The 20,081-nt window shown below is 44.8% G+C and overlaps 2 protein-coding genes across 2 annotated transcripts; one reads left to right on the top strand and one right to left on the bottom strand.

Annotated features, from left to right (window-relative positions):
* Nucleotides 1-939: 939 nt before the first annotated feature.
* MTO1 (mitochondrial tRNA translation optimization 1) lies at nt 940-7,670 on the top strand (the record flags this gene model as incomplete). Its single annotated transcript, XM_009083935.1, has 10 exons — nt 940-1,057; nt 1,669-1,958; nt 4,060-4,172; nt 4,311-4,501; nt 4,739-4,869; nt 5,347-5,551; nt 5,633-5,804; nt 6,571-6,689; nt 7,176-7,333; nt 7,509-7,670. Coding segments are annotated over 10 exons (1,659 nt in total), but the record flags the coding sequence as incomplete, so codon positions are not given.
* An 8,953-nt stretch (nt 7,671-16,623) lies between these two features.
* On the bottom strand, nt 16,624-20,075 carry EEF1A1 (eukaryotic translation elongation factor 1 alpha 1). The gene is made up of 7 exons (XM_009083923.1): nt 20,020-20,075; nt 19,049-19,228; nt 18,616-18,912; nt 18,212-18,362; nt 17,771-18,027; nt 17,322-17,556; nt 16,624-17,026 (listed from the first exon to the last, which is right to left on the bottom strand). The coding sequence occupies exons 2-7, from the start codon at nt 19,226-19,228 to the stop codon at nt 16,902-16,904; spliced, it is 1,245 nt and encodes a 414-aa protein (XP_009082171.1). The 5' UTR covers nt 20,020-20,075; the 3' UTR covers nt 16,624-16,901.
* Between the last annotated feature and the right edge of the window lie 6 nt (nt 20,076-20,081).

A 20,081-nucleotide genomic window follows, 5' to 3' on the forward strand; every position in this document is an offset into this window, starting at 1 on the left:
GGTCCGGGCGGGGTGCTGTGTGCTGCGAGCGGCGCCGAGATCGCACTGCTCCCTGCGGCGTTAACTCTGTAGGGATCGCAGTTAGAGTTTGAGCGGTTGGAGTGGATCTCACAGATGATCTACTCCCACTCCCCTGCCCTGGGCAGGGACACCTCCCACTAGACCAGGATGCTCAAGGCCTCATCCAGCCTGGCTTTAACACTGCCAGGGTTGGGACAGCCCTGAGCAACCTCTTACAGTGTCTTACCACCATCACAGTAAAAAAGTTTCTAATATCTAACCTAAACTTTCCTTCCTTCAATTTGAACCCATTACCTCTTGTCCTGTCATTGCAGTTCCTAATAAAGGAACTCTGGCTCCCTTGTAGGCCCCTTCTGAAAACAGCCACTGTTAAATGGTAGTGGGGTATTTTAAGAGAAAGTCAAGAGCAAAGAGTAGTTTAAAAATATATTCCCGGGGTTGAGGGGTTTTTTTTGTGTGTTTATGGCCAATATTATGGTCTAATACCATGGTGGTATTAGACTGAATCACTCAAATCTGAGGTATTAGGAAAACTAGTGATGATGGGGGGGAAGGGCATGGTTTCTTGTCATTATTTACCTACAGACCTCTTTGGTACTTTCTATTTTGGTACTTTGGATTTGGTACTTTTATGCTGTGTAAGTTGTTGGAGCTCAGTATAGGTTAAAAAAATTCTCTAGCCTTTTAGATACAGGTCAGGCTTCATGACCAAATAGTTTCTTTTGAGCTTAAACTCTATATCTCAATGAAAGCTTCACCTTGTTTGATCAAGGTGGTACCATAACTGAGTGTCTGCCAAATGACCTGGGAAGAATGGAAAAGGGAAGAGGGTGATAGATAAGGAAATCAGTAGGGGTTGGGACTGCTCTATATGTCTCATAACTTCCTAGATTTTTGCAGTAACTCCTTTCATGACAGAAAGAAATCCTTAACACACCACTGTTGACAGTTCGTGAGGCATCTGTGGAGGATCTTCTCTTGACAGAGCCAGAACCAGGCCATCCTGGGAAATGCCAGGTCACAGGAGTCGTTCTGGGTACGTGCTAATATCTCAGTCAGTGCCTTCAGTTACTTCCACGGTAAGAACAGCCTTTGGGGCAAACATTTCTGATCCATCAGTCAGAAAGATGAACTGGCCAATAGAGGTGATGTAGGCAGAATGCAAACTAAACTAGGTTAATATATGTAATATAATGACAGAAATACTTGGATTGATAGGATATTGGGAGTTTACCTAAGTTAGTTTCCTTTAGGCTGGTGAAAGTGAACTCCATGCTGTGTTTTGAGATCTATTTGGTAGGTGGCATATGCTGCCAACAATGTTACGGGGCCTATTGCTAACAGATTTATTGCCCCTTGCTGTTCTATTAAACAAGCTTTCCAAAACAAAGGCCTGGATAGGAGTTTTTCCCAGGAGTGGGTTTACTGTGTTAGGGGTGACTTGCTTGGGAATAATAAAAACACAGAAATAACTACATGCTGCTTATTGCAGTTACAAGTGTTAATGCTTTTATCATTGAAATGCTGGTTTTGTTATATAACAGAAGGTGGATAAACCCTCAGCAAACACTGTTGGCCTAGTTTTAGACAGAAGCACCAGAACACCAGGGTTTTGGTGGTACTGAAGTATGAAACTTGCTGTTTCAGGGGATGGGAGCACAGTACGTGCCGGGAGCGTTGTCCTGACCACGGGCACATTCCTGCGGGGTATGATCTACATGGGGCTGGAGATGCACCCAGCTGGGCGGCTCGGGGACCAGCCAGCCATCGGCCTGGCTCAGACTCTGGAGAAACTGGGATTTGCTGTGGGCAGGCTGAAGACTGGGACACCACCCCGGCTTGCCAAGGATACGATCGACTTCAGTGGTCTGGAGGAACGTGCAGCTGACAATCCTCCGGTGCCGTTCAGCTTCCTCAGCGAGGCTGTGTGGATCAAGGTGGGATAGCACACATCAGATGCACACAGGGCTGGGTGGGGAGTGGTTCTGGGAATGCTGTGCTCATAGTCAGCCGGGGAGTTGGTGGCTGGGACTGGGAGCTGGGATGTGTTTGTAGTGGAGATGTTGTTTCCAAGGACTCTGAATGCAAAGGGAGAAGTTGCTTGTGTTCTTTTGAAAGCAAGTGTGTGTTTACTCTTGCTTCTCAACTTGAGAACAAAACTTTCCTTTTAGCATCAGAACTTGTGAAATGTGATATTGCTACTAGTATTTTTCATGTGCTGATTACATGAGTGGTTTGCAGAATACTTCAGTATTACACATGTATACTGGAGATGTACAATGTCTTGCTTCTTAACCTTAGCTCTAGAATAAGGTTAAAATGTTGAATTTAGAGATCATTGACTAGGGAGGAGAAAGGATGGAGCTATCCACAGTGCTCAGAGGTGGCATGTTAACAGTAACTTAAAAGCAGAAGCTGCTCAGTTTTGCAGAGAATGTCTTGGAAAATGCACTGTTCTTATATCATGTAGTTAAACAGCACAGTATTAAGTATGAGGAGTTAATTTGCCCCAGATCATGTAGGAAGTGTGATAACCTATTATAATCAGGATGGGAGTGAAAGTAGAATGAGGTCACCCCTGAGTCACAAACCCAATTCCCTCAGTGGTTCCTCATACAACATGTTTTCTAGACTTTTTATTAGCCTTGTTGCCCTTGGCTGGACTCGCTCCAGTGCCTCAATGTCCTTTTTAAAGTGAGGGGCCCAAAACTGAACACAGCACTCAGGGTGTGACCTCACCAATGCTGAGTACAGGGGAATGATCATTTCCCTAGTCCTGCTGAGCACATTGCTCTTGATACAGGCCAAGATGCCATTGGCCTTCTTGGCCAACTCTGCACTTTGTTGCTCATATTGAGCTGCTGTCAACCAGCACTCTCAAGTCCCTTTCTAACGAACAATACTCAAGCCATTCATTCCCCAGCCTGTAGCTGCATGGAGTTGTATTCCAAGTGCAGGACTCAGCACTTTGCCTTATTGAACCTCATGCAGTTATTCTCAGCCCATTGATCAAGTCGGTCCAGGTCTCTCTGTAGAGCTTTCCTACCCTCAGACAGATTGACACTCCTACCCAACGGCAAATTTACTGAGAGTGCACTCAATTCCCACATCCAGATCATCAGTAAAGATGTTAAACAGGACCAGCACCAGTACTGAGTCCTGGGGAACACCACTAGTGACCATCTGCCAATTGGATTTAGCTCCATTAACCACAGCTCTGGGCTCAGCCATCCAGCCAGTTCTGTACCCATCAAAGAGTCCACACATCCAAGCCATGAGCAGACAGTTTTTCTAGAAGTATGCAGTGGGACACAGTGTCAAATGCTTTACTGAAGTCCAGATAGACCACATCCACAGCCTTCCTTTCATCCACGAAGTGGGTTGGTTTGTCTTAGAAGGAGATCAGGTTGATCAGTAATATCACTTGAAGTCCTTGGTATGCGTAAGAAAGATTTTAAGGTGCAATACTGTTACTCTTTACAGATTTAGAGAATTACTATTGACTCTTTTTCAGAAAAATCAATGAAATTTTTTAGATGGTGGGGTTTTTTCCAAACCTTGAATTTTTCATGTTAATTGCAGAGTTTAAAGAGATTTCTGGGGTTTTTTTCTCCAAGAGATTTTTTTTTTTATGCTCCAGATTCGTTAATTGGCTGTTAGCTGTAGGGTCAGCAGTTACTCTTCTTATTCCAGAGCTTTGAATGTCTGTGGTCAGTTTGAATGCTGTGATGTAATACGTTGCTTTATTGGGAATACGCATCCTGTAATTAGGAGTACAGTGTATAGAAAGAATAGAACTTGAATTCTGAACTCCCAGGTTGGTTCTGTTCTGTTCTTGGTCTGCTTTTCCGGCATGTTGCTCAAGCTCTCTGACTGCTCATGTTCTGTCTGTACAGTGGGTGTGACAGTGCTACCCATCTCTCCAAGAAGTGAGAGCCAACTGTCATGGAAAAGGTCTTGGAGATCCTCGGAGTTGTTCAGTAAGAGAGTAGGGTGTCATGACTGGATTAATTTAAAGTGAGCTTTGGCCTGTTTCAGCCAGAAGATCAGCTGTCGTGTTACCTGACTCACACTACCCTGAAAGTCCAGCAAATTATCCATGATAACCTCCACCTGAACAACCACGTAAGGGAGACAACGAGGGGCCCACGGTAAGTGCGTGGCATCACACAATGCTCTCAAGGAGACAAGCCAACAACCTGTTTGAAACTGTGGTTCTCTTCTGCTTTACTTCTGGCAGGTTACTTTTCTCCAGGTCATATGGTACTCATGGCTACTTACTGTTGCAGGTACTGTCCCTCTCTGGAATCAAAGGTTCTGCGCTTCCCAAACCGACAACATCAGGTGTGGCTGGAGCCTGAAGGCTTGGAGTCCAATGTCATTTACCCCCAAGGCATATCGATGACTTTGCCACCTGAGCTCCAGGAGCAGGTGATCAAATCCATCCCAGGCTTGGAAAAAGCTAAGATGTTACAGCCAGGTGAGGGGGTTGAATAGTTTAAAATCTATTTGTCGTATTGGTTACTAGTTAATAAAAACCTGATTTTGTTTAGAGCATAGCAAAACAAAGGCAATAGGAAACAAAATTAAGTCTTGGATGCAGAGAATTTTCCTTGGTTATTTTGAAATCAAAGTAGATAAGCCATTCTGACCCACTGATTGCCTTTGCTGACCTTCAAATTCCCTCTCATAAGATCTGTCGTGTTGTTTGTCGTAGGCTACGGGGTGCAGTATGATTTTTTAGATCCTCGTCAGCTGACTGCTGCTCTCGAGTCACGGCTGGTTCAGCGCCTGTTCTTTGCAGGGCAGATAAATGGTACAACAGGCTATGAAGAAGCTGCAGCTCAGGTGGGTGAATCTGTCTGTGTATACTCCGCACTCAGAAGGGGATATTGCCTTGGTATTTGTGATAGAGTTCGGTAAGGGGAGAGCTAGGCCCCTCTTGTGTTCATTAGATGTTCCTAGTTTTGTTTCTCAACCCAATTACAGACTTGCTCAAGATATTTTTACTTTCAGTATCTGCAGTTGCTATCACTAGTATTGCAGATAGGAAAGTAATTGGAAGCGCTGTCAAGTGTTGTAGCATGGAGACTGTGCAATGGGTATAGTGGGAAATGTGGGAATTGTCTCCACACCCATCAGCAGGGGCCAAGAAGCCCTTCAGGCACTCATAGTGTCACAAGAAAGGCAGTGCCTAGATTGCTAGCACAGGCTGTGCATTTTCCTGGGTACAGTTTGACACGTGAGTCTTTGGAGGCAGATGTGCTGATATTTTAGCTACGAACAGACTGATAAATGTTTCTGGTTTGTTTTCCACCTGTGTAGGGTGTGATTGCTGGGATCAATGCCTGCCTGCGGGCTCATGGCAAACCCCCTTTCACTGTCAGTCGCACGGAAGGCTACGTTGGTGTCCTGATCGATGACCTCACCACCCTGGGCACCAGCGAGCCGTACCGCATGTTCACCAGCCGCGTGGAGTTCCGCATGTCCCTCCGGCCCGACAACGCTGACGCCAGGCTCACTCTCAGAGGTGTTTCATTGTGGGGGCTCTTGCAGGGAGCAGCCCTGCCTGCTTTTAGGCCTTTTTCTCATGCACCACCTGTCTCTGCAGGTTTTGAAGAAGCTGGGTGTGTGTCACAGCAGCGATATGAGCAAGCAGTTAAGATGAGAGCTGCTTTGGAGGATGGAATTGCAACGCTAAAATCACTTCAGCTCAGCATATCCAAGTGGTCCAAGTTGCTGCCACAAGTTCCCATCAGTAGCAATCGCAGGTCGCCTGTCAGGTAAAGGTTGCAGCTAGAGCTTTCTGGTCTGACTTCGCTTGCTTTAGCACATCTGGGTGGTGGTTTCCCATCATTTTTCTGTCCATCCGGAAGCTGTCAATACTCCAAGATTGCAGCTTTATCACCTTCACCTTCCTGAAGCTGTCAGTACTCCAAGACTGCAGCTTTATCACCTTCAGGGGACACACATGTGATGTTTGCCTGTAGAATAAGTGTGCAACATTGGTGTTTTTACTACCCCCATTTCCTGATGCTGACATGCACTCCCAAAGCAAGGGGGTACTCCACTGACCCAGTCAGTTCTTGCTGTCCTTAGACAGTCACTGAGTGGGGACAGTTTTGCAGTTGGTTGCTGCTTTGCTGAAGGCTTGATAAAGCAGCAGTTATTTCAGGCTGGTGTCAGATGGTAGCTGTTCTTGGACACAAAGGCCCTTACTTCCCTTACTCATCCTTTATCTCACCTTATCTTTTCTGTTGTTTTAAATCAGTGAGTAAGACATGGAAGACTCAGTCTGTGTGAAAAGTTCCACTTAGTGCCTTCACCTTGTCCCTTCTGTCTTGCTATAATTTTTCATAAAGACCCCCTCTGTGAGAGCTTAACAGCTCTTCTATCTATTGAGAGGAGATAATTGAGAGTTGAGGTTGACTCTGCAGTTGTTCTGGCTTATGCTAATAAAAACTTCATAAATATGAGCTGGGAACAGCTATAAATGCCTTACACAAGTGACTCCTTTTTGCCATAAAAATTTATTCTGGTTGTCCACAGTGCCTTTGACGTCCTTCAGTATCCAGATGCCAACATGGAGGTTCTGGCACGGCTTTTCCCAGAGCCCCTGGGCAAGTTTGCTCAACAGAGAGAACTGGCAGAGAGATTGAAAATAGAAGGTAAGAGTGCCAGAGCTACAATGTCTTGGTGTGATCCTTGTATGTTCTGTTCAGTAAGGGGAGAGCGAACCCATTTGTCTAGACTGTTCAATGTTGTGGCTTAGAGAAGTGAAATATTGATCAGAGTGTGTATCTTTTACCATAGGCCACAGCCCCTCGTGTGTTTCACTTTGTAGGGTGAAATCAATTATTCATGTTCACTCCTGGGTTTTCCCTCCTTACTGCCCTGTCAAACAGACCATCCTTTGCTGGGATGAGAAGAAAAAAACAAACCATGTATCTAAATTCCTGTAACAAATCAAAGAGTGTGACTTCTTCCAAAGTAGTAATGTGAATTAGGGTCTTTAGTCTGTGTGGCTGAAGACTTCCTCAGGAGCTTTTGACAGTCTCATTGGAGTTGCCCATTCAGCTTCCAAGAATTCTTGCAAGTGACCTGTTCCACGTGACCACCTCTGTCTGGTTTTCTTGTTTCCCTGATGATCCTAGCTGCTTACGAGTGGTGTGTAGACAATCAGCAGCAGGAGATAGAAGAAGTGCGACGTGACGAAGCTCTCCAGCTGCCAGAGGACTTAGATTACTTTGCCATTGATGCATCACTCTCAGCAGAGGTGCGGGAGAAACTGGACTCCAACCGCCCCCAGACGGTAAGATATTCGTCCACCTAAGCAAGGCTGAACAGCAGTGAAGTCCCTTTGGTCTTCCCAAGGGACATGCAGGTTGAAAAGAATCCGGGAAAGGAATACCCACATGTTTTGATCTCATTTTTCAGTAGCTCTGGTGTGTAGGTTGTGGTTGAATTGTTCCTGTTTCCATGTGCAGATCGGTGCCGTCAGCCGTATCCCTGGAATTACACCTGCTGCGATTGTTAACCTGCTAAGATATGTGAAAACCAATCACCGGAAGACAGAGAAGCTAAAAGCTTTACCTCAGACTGGGAAATACTTACCAGGGAAAATGTACTCTGAGAAAGCAACATCATGAAGACAGATTTCAGCAGGTTTCTGAAGAGGAAACAAAACACCTTTGTAGAGAACTGCACTGCTTCTGCCAGACAACATGGCAAGATCACCAGTGCTCATAAGCCTCTTCATGAATAACACACACACTGGATCCAAAGCAGTTCTGGTTGTGTTCTCTGGCAGTGTCAAAGAGTACAGCAAAGATGATGAATGCACTGAGTGCTCAGAAACCTAAGTACAGCCTGTGATTTGACAATGCAAATGAAGAGACAAGAGAACTGTTTAAAATTCCACTCATTTAGAAGATGTTGGATAGTCAAAATCTGTTCTAGAGCATCTTGTAAAGGACAGTGTTTAGGTCTTCTGAAACGAGTGAGATATGTTAACGAGCTGAAGCCATGGCAGCACAAGAGGATTTGAGCTGAGAAGTGTGTTCCACTGACTGTACTTGTGTTCATGGCTGTGCAGTGACTGTGCACAGTTGGGTGTCTCAGTGTGGTGTCAGCCAAGAGGAGACACTTGGCTATGGAAACGGGTGCCATGCAAATAGGAATATTTAGCAGGAGACTGAATGAATTTAAATGCCATATCCTGTGGGTGTTTTTCTCCTTCAAAGTAAATAAAGCTTATATTGAAACTTGATGACAGACTTGGTTGTCACTTAGCTTTCAGTAGGGCCTTAAGAGTTCACTGGATCACAGTGCATGCAGCTAAGGTGGAGTAAGACTCACTACGGAGCTGATGGAGGCAGCCAGAATGAGCCTGACTGCCACAGGCTGAGTGCTGAGGAAGGTGGGGCCCAAGGGGGAACCTGCCCCAGGTTAGCCCCAGAACCTTAGCTGAGGCAGTGTGAAGCTCAGTCTGAGGTGCTAGGGGCCAGGCAGCCCAGGGAAGCAGGACCCAAGGGTTTCTCATCAGCACTGGTCCTGCAACTGTTGGTAAGATGACTTAGATCGGAGTGAGATACACTTTGAGCAGTCAATTTGTCATGTGCCAGAAAGAAACACTGAACTCAAATTGTTGCTGGGCACCTACCGAATCCTTTCCTGACTGGGCAGCAGTCTGGTGCTAGTCTCATTTCTGTACATCCTCTGAATGGGCTGGGCAAACAGGCTTGAGGATACATTTTGTTGCAGTTAAATAATCTTAACAGGCTGGAAAACTGAGTCCTTAAGATCATCGAGTCCAACCATAAACCATATGTAGAAGTATATATGTGTATAGATATATCTATATATAATCTATTCAAAGCTGTGGAACTTCTGATCAAGAAAGCTTTATGCTTGCTTAATTTTCATCTTTGCATTTTGCCTGGGTTTGATGTACTTATTGTCTGTAAAAATGTAGATCTAGTTTTTACAGGCTAGGAAGGAAACCCTTTTGACACCTTCATCCTCTCTCTTTTAAGCTGATTGTGCAGTCTCAAAACTGCATTTCCTAGTTCTTGTCAGCAGTGATTTGACAGGAAAACCTTGCTTTCAATAATGCAAGTCTTTAAAGGCAAGTGCCTTGCACCCTGCTACAAAAGCAAACACTTTTTCCTCAACTTTCTGTGCTAGGTTTATTTCTGTGCTTTTGGTCTCACACATGCCAGCAGAAATCAAAGGGTGATGCCGCTGAGCTGGGCTGCACTAGTGTGAAAGGAAGAGCAGGAGGAGGGGACTTTTGCTTTTCCAGCTTCTAAAAATGTATTAATGCACAGCTGTGGCCTAAGAAGGGGGAGAGAGTTAACTTCAGGGGAAGTTGCAGTCAGAAGTGTGTGGATGCACTGCTTTCCAGCAGATCCTCTGTAACAACTGTTCTCTCTATTTCAGCGTGAAGTGAGTCTTTGGCCACTGGTGAGCTCCCTTGTTCAGACAGGGTGTGCTCTGTTCACGTATGTGGGTTAATGATGTCCATATTTGCTGAAATGGAAAACCTGGCATGTGCACAAGTTTGAGGACTGGCTGTCCCTCAGGTATTAGTTTCACGTATACAGGGCTTTGCCACAACATCTTGTGCTCATTGAACAGTTCTCAGCTGAGAAGACTTAATGTGGAAAGAAATCATAGCTACAAGTAGTTCTATTCATTTTGTGAAGAAAATCAAGCACAGAAAGGCTAAATAATCTGCTGTGAATACCATGGGCAGATAGAAATCACACCTTGTGGAATCTGTGTTCTAACTACCAAGGATTTGTTACAAGCCCCAAGATTTGGTTTGCATGTGAAGCCAAAGTCCTCACGGACCCTGTAGTCTCGCTAAGGTCAACAGGATACTAAGGGCAGAACTGGAGGAACCTGCTTTTAACATGGGTGTCTGTTTGGTTTTCCTTGGCTGCACAGTAATGGATTGCACTTTGTCCTCCTGTAATCCTTGCTGTGACCAGACAGCAGGGGTAGGATGCATGGTGAGATCGACCTAACTCGTTGCACATACCAAGGGTCTTTGTGTTCCCTATTTCTGTGTGTGTGTGTGTGTGTGTGTGTTTTTCTGTACCTCCTGCAGAATACAGGTCTGGTGATCGGTACATTTTCCTCAGATCTCTACCCTTCTATCTAGTACCAGATTTTTAAGACAACTGTTGTCTTTGTTTCCTATTCTAGTTTTCATTTCATGTGGTACTTGGACTGACCAGTTTCTTAATCTTTTCTTTATTTCCTCCTGAAAGATGCGAGCAAGAGAAAAATGGGATGACATTTTACACAAGCAAATAATAAAAGCTGCCACCACAGCAGCCTTTGGTGGTCCCAGTGCTGCTGGGGTGTTTGCAGTGGTGCAGCAGTGGCTGAACCATGTGGATCACCTTAGTCCCCACTTGGCTGGGGAACTGCAGTGATAGGACAAGGAGTAATAGGTTCAGATTGAAGGAGGGGAAGGTTAGGTCAGAAATTAGACAAAAGTTTTTTACTCTAAGGGTGGTGAGACACTGGCACAGGTTGCCCAGGGACGTGGTGGCTGCCCCAACCCTGGTGGTGTTCAAGGCCAGGTTGGACAAAACCTTGAGCAACCTGATCTAGTGAGATGTCTCTGCCCAGGGCAGGGGTTTGGTACTAAATGATCTGTAATGTCCATTCCAACCCCTAAAATTCCACGATTCTATGATCTGTGAATCACAGGCTTGAACATGTCCTTGTCTTCACCTTCCCTATTTGCGTCCCTACAGAGTCAGTGCCTTAGGGTCAGCAAAGTCCCTACGAGTGGGTTGCAAAGGGCTCCCTGGGTCAGCAAAGGCCAATGCTGTGGTAGAGATGAGAGGTGGAAGAAGTGAAGTAAGGCATTTTTGTCTAGCACCATGTGCAGCTCCCAGCACCAGCCCCAGGAGGCACATTTTCAGGCACCGCTGGGGACCGATAAGCACACGCTGTTCTTGTTCCAAGTGACTTGATGTGGTTAACTGAAGAGCAGGCATGGAGCCAGGTGGGAAATGAGCTCACTCTGCCTTAGGGGCAGCAAGTTGAGAGGGGAGCTGGCAGCAGCCTCGTGGCTAGTCTCCTCGCTTGCAGCTTCATGGGACATAACTTGAAAATTGCCGTGTGTGACCAGGTGGTGGCCTGAGCCACAAACGAATGGGACTTTCAGAGACACAAGTGGAAAAGCTGCTGTGGCTGGTCCTGCTGAGCTGGCACTTCAGCGAGGTTTTGTCCTTGTCCCAATGAGCTCGAGAGCCTTTGGCCGGGTGGCACAGGCTGGTTTGGTGACACTGCCAGAGAGCGGGGCTGGCTGAGGGTCCTGGACATCAGGGATCAGCTGGAAGTGGCTGTGCCTGGTGCAGAGTGGTCACGTCACAGGCTGTGATCTCACTTCTCCTCCACTGTGCCACGTGTGTGCAAGTCCTGGGGATCTGTGCCCAGAAATGAGTTGCAGGAATTACCCTCACAAGGAAGTGACTGCGCAGAGCTCTTAGTCAGGGTTGTTTCCTTCTCCCACTCCCTGTGCACCTACAGCATCCCCTCCTGCTCCAGAGAATTAGGGTACTGTCATCCAGAAAAGTGTGTTAGCATTGGACTAGGTAATATTAGTTATTATTAGTAGTAATAACACTCAAGTAGGAGCAAACTTATAATTACACAAATTCATCTACATTTTCTCCTCTGGGAAAGGGCTATTCAAGGACTTGTTTTACACAAAGAAAACACCAAGCCTACATCTCTTTCTCCAAAATACCCATGTGCTGTTAGGACCACAGCTCAGCTTATAGAATTAGATATTTAAGAAATATTTATGAAATGTTTAATAATAGCAGCTAACTATATTATAACAAATAACATTAAAGAAAAAATATACAATAATAGCTAATTATCAGTAACTAGATATTCATTTGAGGGGGTTTCAGTTTGATTTCTTAAGGAATTAGCTTAGAATCAGCTTCAAAACAGGAACTGCAGGTTTCTAAGAAGTCTGGCAATTGTAATAATTTAAAAAAGATTAAGTAGGCACCTTATTAATTTATGTAGATGTGTAGATATATGTTGTGTATATATATATATGTTGTATATAATATATACCTGTGCATGTGTGTGTGTATATATATCTATTTACAGACAGATTTATCAAAGAAAAAAAGGGCATTTTTTTTCCCAAGATGTGCTCAGGTGGCTGCAGATAAGCAGAATCTGAAATTTCCTTTTAAATTTCCAGCCCTACCTGTGATCAAACCCTCCAGGAGGAAACGTTTGTCTTGCTTTTCCATCACTGTGCAGTTCAGAGTCAGCTGCTTCCCCAGCCAGCTGGCTGTGCTGAGCCCTGCAGAACAGGGAGCTGTGGTGGGGGAATGGGCTCTGCTGGGGCTCTTCCTCTTTGTGTTAAATAATCCAGATTTTACTGGGCTGAAAGGGAAAAAGTGACCATGACTGCTGCTGGCAGGGCAGGCAGGGCCATGAGTTAGGGCTGAGCTGCCTCTGCTTATTTCCAGTGACCATGTAATACAAAAAATAGCATATTAACCCATGGGCTTGTGTTTGTGCTGAGCCTGAGCTAGCAGATGCTCTCGCAGGATGACCAGGTTACTGGACTGCTGCACTGAGCAGAGCCAGGAGAAAGCCCTAGCAAGTTCCTCAGCACACTGAGCTCAAACCTGTTGCTACAGAGTCCTTAAAAGCATACACTTGGTTATGGGGATGCTTCACCAATGAAAGCTTAGGTACCTTCAAGTTTTGTTTTCTTTTTAAAAGAAGAAATACGCAAAACTGCACAAATTCAGAGCTGTTAAGCATGGGCACAACTCCTTGTGAGCCACCCACAGGCCAGGGACCATTACCTCCACATTTCCTCAGGACTTCACCCAGCAGCTTTCAAGGAAAATAGGTGATTAACTGTCACCTTATCAGTGCAGAGAAGCTAGTAAGTCTTGAATTATGTTGCATAAATATTTGAAACATAAAAGGATTAAAGAATTATTGACAGGCAGCCAGGCAAAGAACCTGATTTTCACAAAAAGCGGGCAATTATGTAATTGAATTATAATGCAGAAATATACTGAACAGACTGTTTTGGAAACCAATAGTTTTGCAATCTCTCAAGTTTTCCTTCAGCTCTTCTGCAGCCCAGGTGCTGACTTCTTCCTCCTGAAGTGAAGCCATTTTAGACTTCCCCTTAGTAAGCAGTAGGGAGCATTGCAAGAGAAATGATAATTTGGCCCAGTGTTGCTTTCCATGATCACAGTTTATTTCTCTGTTTAGCTTATGGTTTGGCTATTGTTTAAGATTTGCAATTTCAGAAAACTAAATTCCCAGACAAGAAGTAACTATTTGGTGCCAACAACATGAAGAATGTGGGGACTTGAGAATAATCATCATAAACTCAAAGGTGTTAATACTGTTAGGAATTCGTAACTTGCAGTGAAAAGCAAGGGAGAAAAGATCACAGGAGAAAGGAGCTTTGGATGAAGCAGCCACTTTGAGCAGGACCTCAGAGGTGCTCAGGGCATCTCAAGGTGCTGCTGGGGAGGCAGAGAGATCGACATCCCCCAGGCTCCCTCTAGGCACTCCACAAACATGTAACTAATACAAATTAAACCCACGTGAGCTGTATTTCTGACCCAGACTGGATTTATGCAGTTCTTAAACAGATACTGAATCCACCGGTGAGGAAAAGGATATCCCCATACAGTACAGTTTGTTTCTGACCAAATGGTTTTATCCTGACCAAGCCTGAAAATATCTTTTAAAGTTCATCAATACCTTTCAAAATATCTTGAGGCAGCCACATTCAGGATGTGAATTAGCTTTTCATCTGCAGTTTCAGTCAAATAAACTATTCCAGTTACTAGCCTTGCACAAACTGGACTGAGAAATTAAAATGCCCTGGGGCAGTAGCCTGAGCAGAGCTCATTTTATTCCAGCCTAAACCATCCACACGGGAACCAACACTGAGTGAGAAGTTACTTGGCTGCACTGCTGCATTTCCCTATGCACACCAACCAGCCTTTGCTGCAGTTTCCCTGTCCCTCAATACCTTGCCACACATTAATTTTCAGTATTTCTGTGTATTAAAAGCTCTCCCAGAGCATAAGATCAACTAGAAGGGAAATAGCTTTAATCTTCCAGGTCCCCACTGCCACCTTCAGCAACAAAATTCAAATAGGTTACATAAGTGTAGTATTCCAGTAGGTTTTCTGTCTTCACAGTTAACTCAATCACCACGGCAGTATTCTTTCACCACCAGCATTGCAAGACAGCATGGAAAGAGTTAAGGACAGCTGTAAAAGTTGCTGAGAGAAATAAGCAGTCAGAAGACAAATAAAGTTCTCAACTATTAGTATTTATTAAAAGCTTGATCGAAGTAGTTTTATTCCCAAGTTCTGTTTACAAAAGTCTAACAATTTCCCCAGGTAGTCAAAGATTAATAAAAGAACTGAGATGGCATTACATTAGTGCATAGAAAGCAAATCTGGTCTATAAAAAAAGTTAAAAAAAAAGAAACTCAGGATGTGTAAAATTTAGGTTTTAAATACATGAAAGCAATTGCTAGTATGGCAGGCACAGATTTCACAAGTTTTTACTGCACACAACACGAAGTTGTTAGATGCAATACTGTTCTCTCGACTGTAGGGTTTTTTCCTCCTAGAGAAGCAGAACCACTCCCTCTGCCCCGAACTAGGACGTAGCAGCCTCTTCCCCCTGCTCATCAGCTGAGCCACTTGAAGATGAACCATCCCCCAGCAGCTTTTGCAGTTATGTGTGCAGCTACAAGAAAATGCTCTCACAATAGCTGCACGTGCTGTGCAGCCTCCCTCCTGCTGCTTGGGGTCAGGGACACCTCGAGTGCCTAATGCTGCGTCACACCTTATTTTGCCCTAACGATTTGATCCAGTTGCTTATTACAAGCTCATTTGCAACTGCCACAGAGCAAGCACACCCAGCTGGAGACAGCTCTGTGCAGGGAGCATAGAGGAGCTGCCCAGACTGGGTGGTGCATATCCAAGCCAGAGCGGCCAAAACAAACATCCTGCACCTACAGAGGAATGTGTAAGAAATCTAAGGCAGGCAGAGCTGGGCCGTAGGCAGCTCATGCCAAAGCTGCTTTTCTTTTCATCCAAATTAGAACTTTGCTGAACCAGTTTGACCAAAGTTTCTTGGAAAAAAGTCAGTGGTTTAACTGAAAAGCATGCAGAGATTTGGCAAGTAACTTCCAAGCTTTATTACGGCAACAGTACATCTGCCTCCATTTTAAAGTTCTGTACTTCCTGTTGCCTTGGGGACACTAACAAATGCTTGGAAGGAGAATTTCAGAAGCACAATGAGATTCCTTTGCCGAATTCCATAGCCTGCTATGCTGTGAGGCATTCTAGCCCTTGCTTCCACTGTACTCAGTACATCCTGTACCTTCAAACATGGTGTTAACGCTCCAAGGTTTTGCTGTAGTTAAGACACAGAAGGTGAGCAGAAAAAGAGAAAAGATCCAACCAAAGCAAACAAAGAGCATGAAAAATAAGTAACAGCAGTTCAGGTCTATCCAAGCAGTACAGATATGAGTTCCTGCAGAGCAAGCACACAGCCAGAGAAGGAAAGGAAAACAAATGACAGAATACAGCCCTTACAGGCAGAACAAACATACTGGTGCCATGGAACAACAATCCCTGAAAGATACTGAATTCTTTTTGAACTTATTGTGGGGAAATCGTGTGAAAGGTTAGTAAAACAGATGCATCATTATGTAAGTCAGGTCTGATTATCCATTAACTGCTTGTCTCCATTTACCAATTCCAAGCAGCACTTTTATGCTGGAATCCCCAATTATCACAGCTGTTGTACCTTACAGCCCCAAAGTGTTTTACTTGGATTACTTATCTAGTGATTAGTAGTAATCTTTTGGACTAGGTACCCAAGTCCACTTCATCTGTTTGATCCAAATCTCCAACACATTGTTAGTCAGGTACCAAGTACCCTGACCCACCTTGCTGCTGGGTGCAGGCTGCAATGGTGGGGCACTCAAGGATTGCAAAGTGTCATTCTGAACAAGTTTACTTTCAAAATTTGGCTACTGAATGTCTTAACATGATCAGAAAACATTTATGTACGTGTTTGAAAGAGCTAAACAGCTAACTGGTTCCCCAGAATAATCTGTTTCTGCTTGCCATTAGAAAAAACTGTGTGCAAAACTTATGGGGAACCCAACATTGGATTCTTTTGTTTATGCCTTTTCAAGGTTCAATGTGATTTTGTTCACACGATTTCTTCTTCCCGATATAGTTTTTCCTGGTTTACAGAATGCACCAGAATACCATTAACTGTTACCTGGTATTTGTGCTACCCGATCTACAAATCTTTTTCAACAAAATAAGCACCAGGAAAGTAGTATTTTAAGGCTTAGATCAGTTAAAAAAGTAAACCTGCAGCTGAATTTTGCTGTACTCTTCAGAAACAAGTAGTTGAGTATTTGCTTTGCAACTTGCTAACATACTCAATTAACAATGATCCTTTTTGATCCCACCAGGACTATATATATATAGGTTTTGCCATAAACTTAACATTAATCCAAAGAACACAGAGACATAGCATTGAACTTGTGTTTTAATGGTCTCAAATTCTGTGACAGATTTTTGGTCAAGTTTCCATTTTAAAAAATTCATCAATTTTAAAGACTAATAACTTAAACTGCCACGAAACAAATGGTCCACAAACATTCCTTTCCTTCTGAAGCTTTTACGATGCATTGTAATCATTAACCAGTCTTTAACTATTGAACTTAAATGGCCAATTGAGACAAACAGTTCTGAGACCGTTCTTCCACCACTGATTAAGACTGAGGTGGCAGCTGGTGTACAGAATTTTCATTTAGCCTTCTGGGCCTTCTGGGCAGACTTTGTGACCTTGCCAGCTCCTCCAGCCTTCTTGTCAACCGCCTTGATGACACCGACAGCGACCGTCTGCCTCATGTCGCGCACGGCAAAGCGACCTGCAAACAGAAACATGGTTTATGGCTTTTTTTTCTAGGGATATGTAACTCACAGTACTGTTCACACAGCAGAAACACACGGCCTGGGTCAGTGGGCAAATGGGACTACAAACTGCACCACACTGGGACAGAGACACCACCCTCTGCAGAGTATCCCTGTACCAATGAAGTTTTAGTTCCAACTTTCTATTCAAGTCACAGCTTTCAACAGCATTTCACACACTGCATCCCCATACTAGAGATCGAGGAGTCTTTCCCAGAGGTCACTACTGACACACTTGAGGAGATGCCTTACCGAGAGGAGGATAATCAGAGAAGCTCTCAACACACATGGGCTTGCCAGGGATCATATCAACGATGGCAGCATCTCCAGACTTCAGGAATTTGGGGCCATCCTCCAGCTTCTTGCCAGAACGACGATCGATCTTCTCTTTGAGCTCAGCAAACTTGCAGGCAATGTGAGCAGTATGGCAATCCAGCACAGGGGCATAGCCAGCGCTGATCTGGCCAGGGTGGTTCAGGATAATAACCTAGGAAATTAATGAAGCCAAGTTAACAGCAGTATAGTTTTGAACACTTATGTGCCTTTCAAAGGTAGCAGTTTCACGAGACTTGCTTCAAGCAAATGTCTCATTACACAAGTCTGTGTCACTCAATAGCTTAGCCTGCAAGCAAAGAAAGAGCAGCTTATGTTTCACAGTTCAGAGCGACATTTCAAACATCCCCAGCAGCTGCAAGAAATACCTGTGCAGTGAAGCCAGCAGCTTCCATTGGAGGATCATTCTTGCTGTCACCAGCAACATTGCCACGGCGAACATCCTTCACAGACACGTTCTTAACATTGAAGCCAACGTTATCACCAGGCAGAGCTTCGCTCAAGGCTTCATGGTGCATCTCAACAGACTTGACTTCAGTTGTTACATTGACTGGGGCAAATGTAACCACCATGCCTGGCTTCAGCACACCAGTCTCCACACGGCCAACAGGCACAGTACCAATGCCTGCAAAGAGAAGCAATGTCAGTTATCCAGCACAATCCATATATGGCCTTATGGGGAAAAACAACACTTGAGACAAACATTCTATGTTTCTGTCTTGGGAAAAAAGTGCTTGGGCAAGTGCCTGGACTTCTGGCCCAGACATCAGCTGCTGCTGTCTGGTAGAAACCTTACAGAACACACATACCGCCGATTTTGTAGACATCTTGAAGGGGCAGGCGCAGAGGCTTGTCAGTTGGACGAGTTGGTGGCAGGATGCAGTCCAAGGCTTCGAGGAGGGTGGTGCCACTGGCACTGCCATCCTTTCTGGTTATCTTCCATCCCTTGAACCAGGGCATCTGTAACAAAAACAAACCCAGGCATGAACTGACTGACAAACTTAATGGCAGAAGGCTAGAAAAAAGTGGTATATCTTAGTATTTCCCCTATATACTGTTGCAGAGTAAGAATAACCGAAGTGCCAGGGTTTCATTTTGGACCTTGGCACTTTCAATTACAACTATTAAAACACACGTGCACTTGCTTTTTGCATAACTTATCTCAATAATCCCCCTAGTTTCATGCCTTAATAGAAACCAATGTCAAACCTACGTTAGAGCTAGGCTCCAGCATGTTGTCACCATTCCAACCAGAAATTGGCACAAAAGCTACAGTGTCTGGGTTGTAGCCAATCTTCTTGATGTAAGTGCTGACTTCTTTGACAATCTCTTCGTATCTCTTCTGGCTGTAAGGTGGCTCAGTAGAATCCATCTTGTTGACACCAACAATCAGCTGTTTCACACCCAGGGTGTAGGCCAGAAGGGCATGCTCACGGGTCTGCCCGTTCTTGGAAATACCAGCCTCAAACTCACCAACACCAGCAGCAACAATCAGGACAGCACAATCGGCCTTGGAAAGAAACAAGTAAAAACCACTCATTATAAATCTTCTACACCCATCAAGGTATTACAGGAACCCCCCCTGTGCCAACCAACCAAGGAACAACCTGCCTGAACTCCCCAAATCCTCAGTTCTGTCTACATACCTGAGAAGTTCCAGTGATCATGTTCTTGATGAAGTCTCTGTGTCCAGGAGCATCGATGATGGTGACATAGTATTTGCTGGTCTCGAACTTCCAGAGGGAAATATCGATGGTAATACCACGCTCACGCTCAGCCTTCAGCTTGTCCAGGACCCAGGCGTATTTGAAGGAACCTTTGCCCATCTACAGTTAAAAGAAAACCAAGTTTGGTTTTTTCCCCTATTTTAAAATTAATAAAAAACTAGGCAACTACATTTCCTTCACAAAGATCACACACTGGCTCAAGAGCAAAGCCTAAGAATAGCAACTGGCTTAATACTGTTAAGAGCTGCTGCTCATAAAACAAGCAACAAGATACACTTGGCCCTACTAGTGAGAAATGCCAACTGTTTTTTGCTATTGACCTGTTGACAGTCCAGGCCTCTCGACAACGTGTTAATTGCACTAATGCATCTTTACTAGAGCTCTTGAGCCTAAGTCCCAGTATCAAGTGTCCCCTACAAATTCAGGCTTACACTACTACAATCCTTGTGGTAGTCACCATTTTAACTGCCACTGCCCAGCATTTGTTAAATTTCATCCCATAATGTCCTCAAGACCTGTGCTGTTGCAACACAAGAAAAAAAACCTAGTACCAGTAAAAGTCAATTTTCAAAGCACAACTTCTTTAACTCCATCCTCACTACCGACTGAGCCTGGCAACTCCACTTACGGTGCCAGACGTAAAGTATCCAGATGTAGGTTTAGCCTAGATTTCCCTTCACGATCTGAGCTTCTCCAGCTCACACAATGGTGGATTGAGCACTTGCTCAGAACAACTGCAGCCCCAGTGCCACCCTGTGGCCACGCCACACTGAGCCCCTTGTTCGGCTGCCGGGGCGGCCCAGCCGCCTCCCTGCGGCCACGGCGCTCCCTGCAGCTTCGCTTCGCCGCCGAGGCCCTTCCTCCCTCCCCACACGCGCGGGGCCACACACCTCGGCCGCCTCCTTCTCGAACTTCTCGATGGTTCTCTTGTCGATGCCCCCGCATTTGTAGA

Source organism: Acanthisitta chloris, unplaced genomic scaffold (assembly GCF_000695815.1).
Source record: "Acanthisitta chloris isolate BGI_N310 unplaced genomic scaffold, ASM69581v1 scaffold19830, whole genome shotgun sequence".
In the NCBI taxonomy this organism is placed as follows: Eukaryota; Metazoa; Chordata; class Aves; order Passeriformes; family Acanthisittidae; genus Acanthisitta; species Acanthisitta chloris.

Coding starts and splice junctions, on each gene's coding strand:
- EEF1A1 (XM_009083923.1), bottom strand. CDS start 19,228: ATGGGCAAAGGTTCCTTCAAATACGCCTGGGTCCTGGACAAGCTGAAG. Junction 18,913..19,048: donor TGATCACTGGAACTTCTCAG/GTATGTAGACAG, acceptor TTTCTTTCCAAG/GCCGATTGTGCTGTCCTGAT. Junction 17,557..17,770: donor CTGCTGGCTTCACTGCACAG/GTATTTCTTGCA, acceptor TTAATTTCCTAG/GTTATTATCCTGAACCACCC.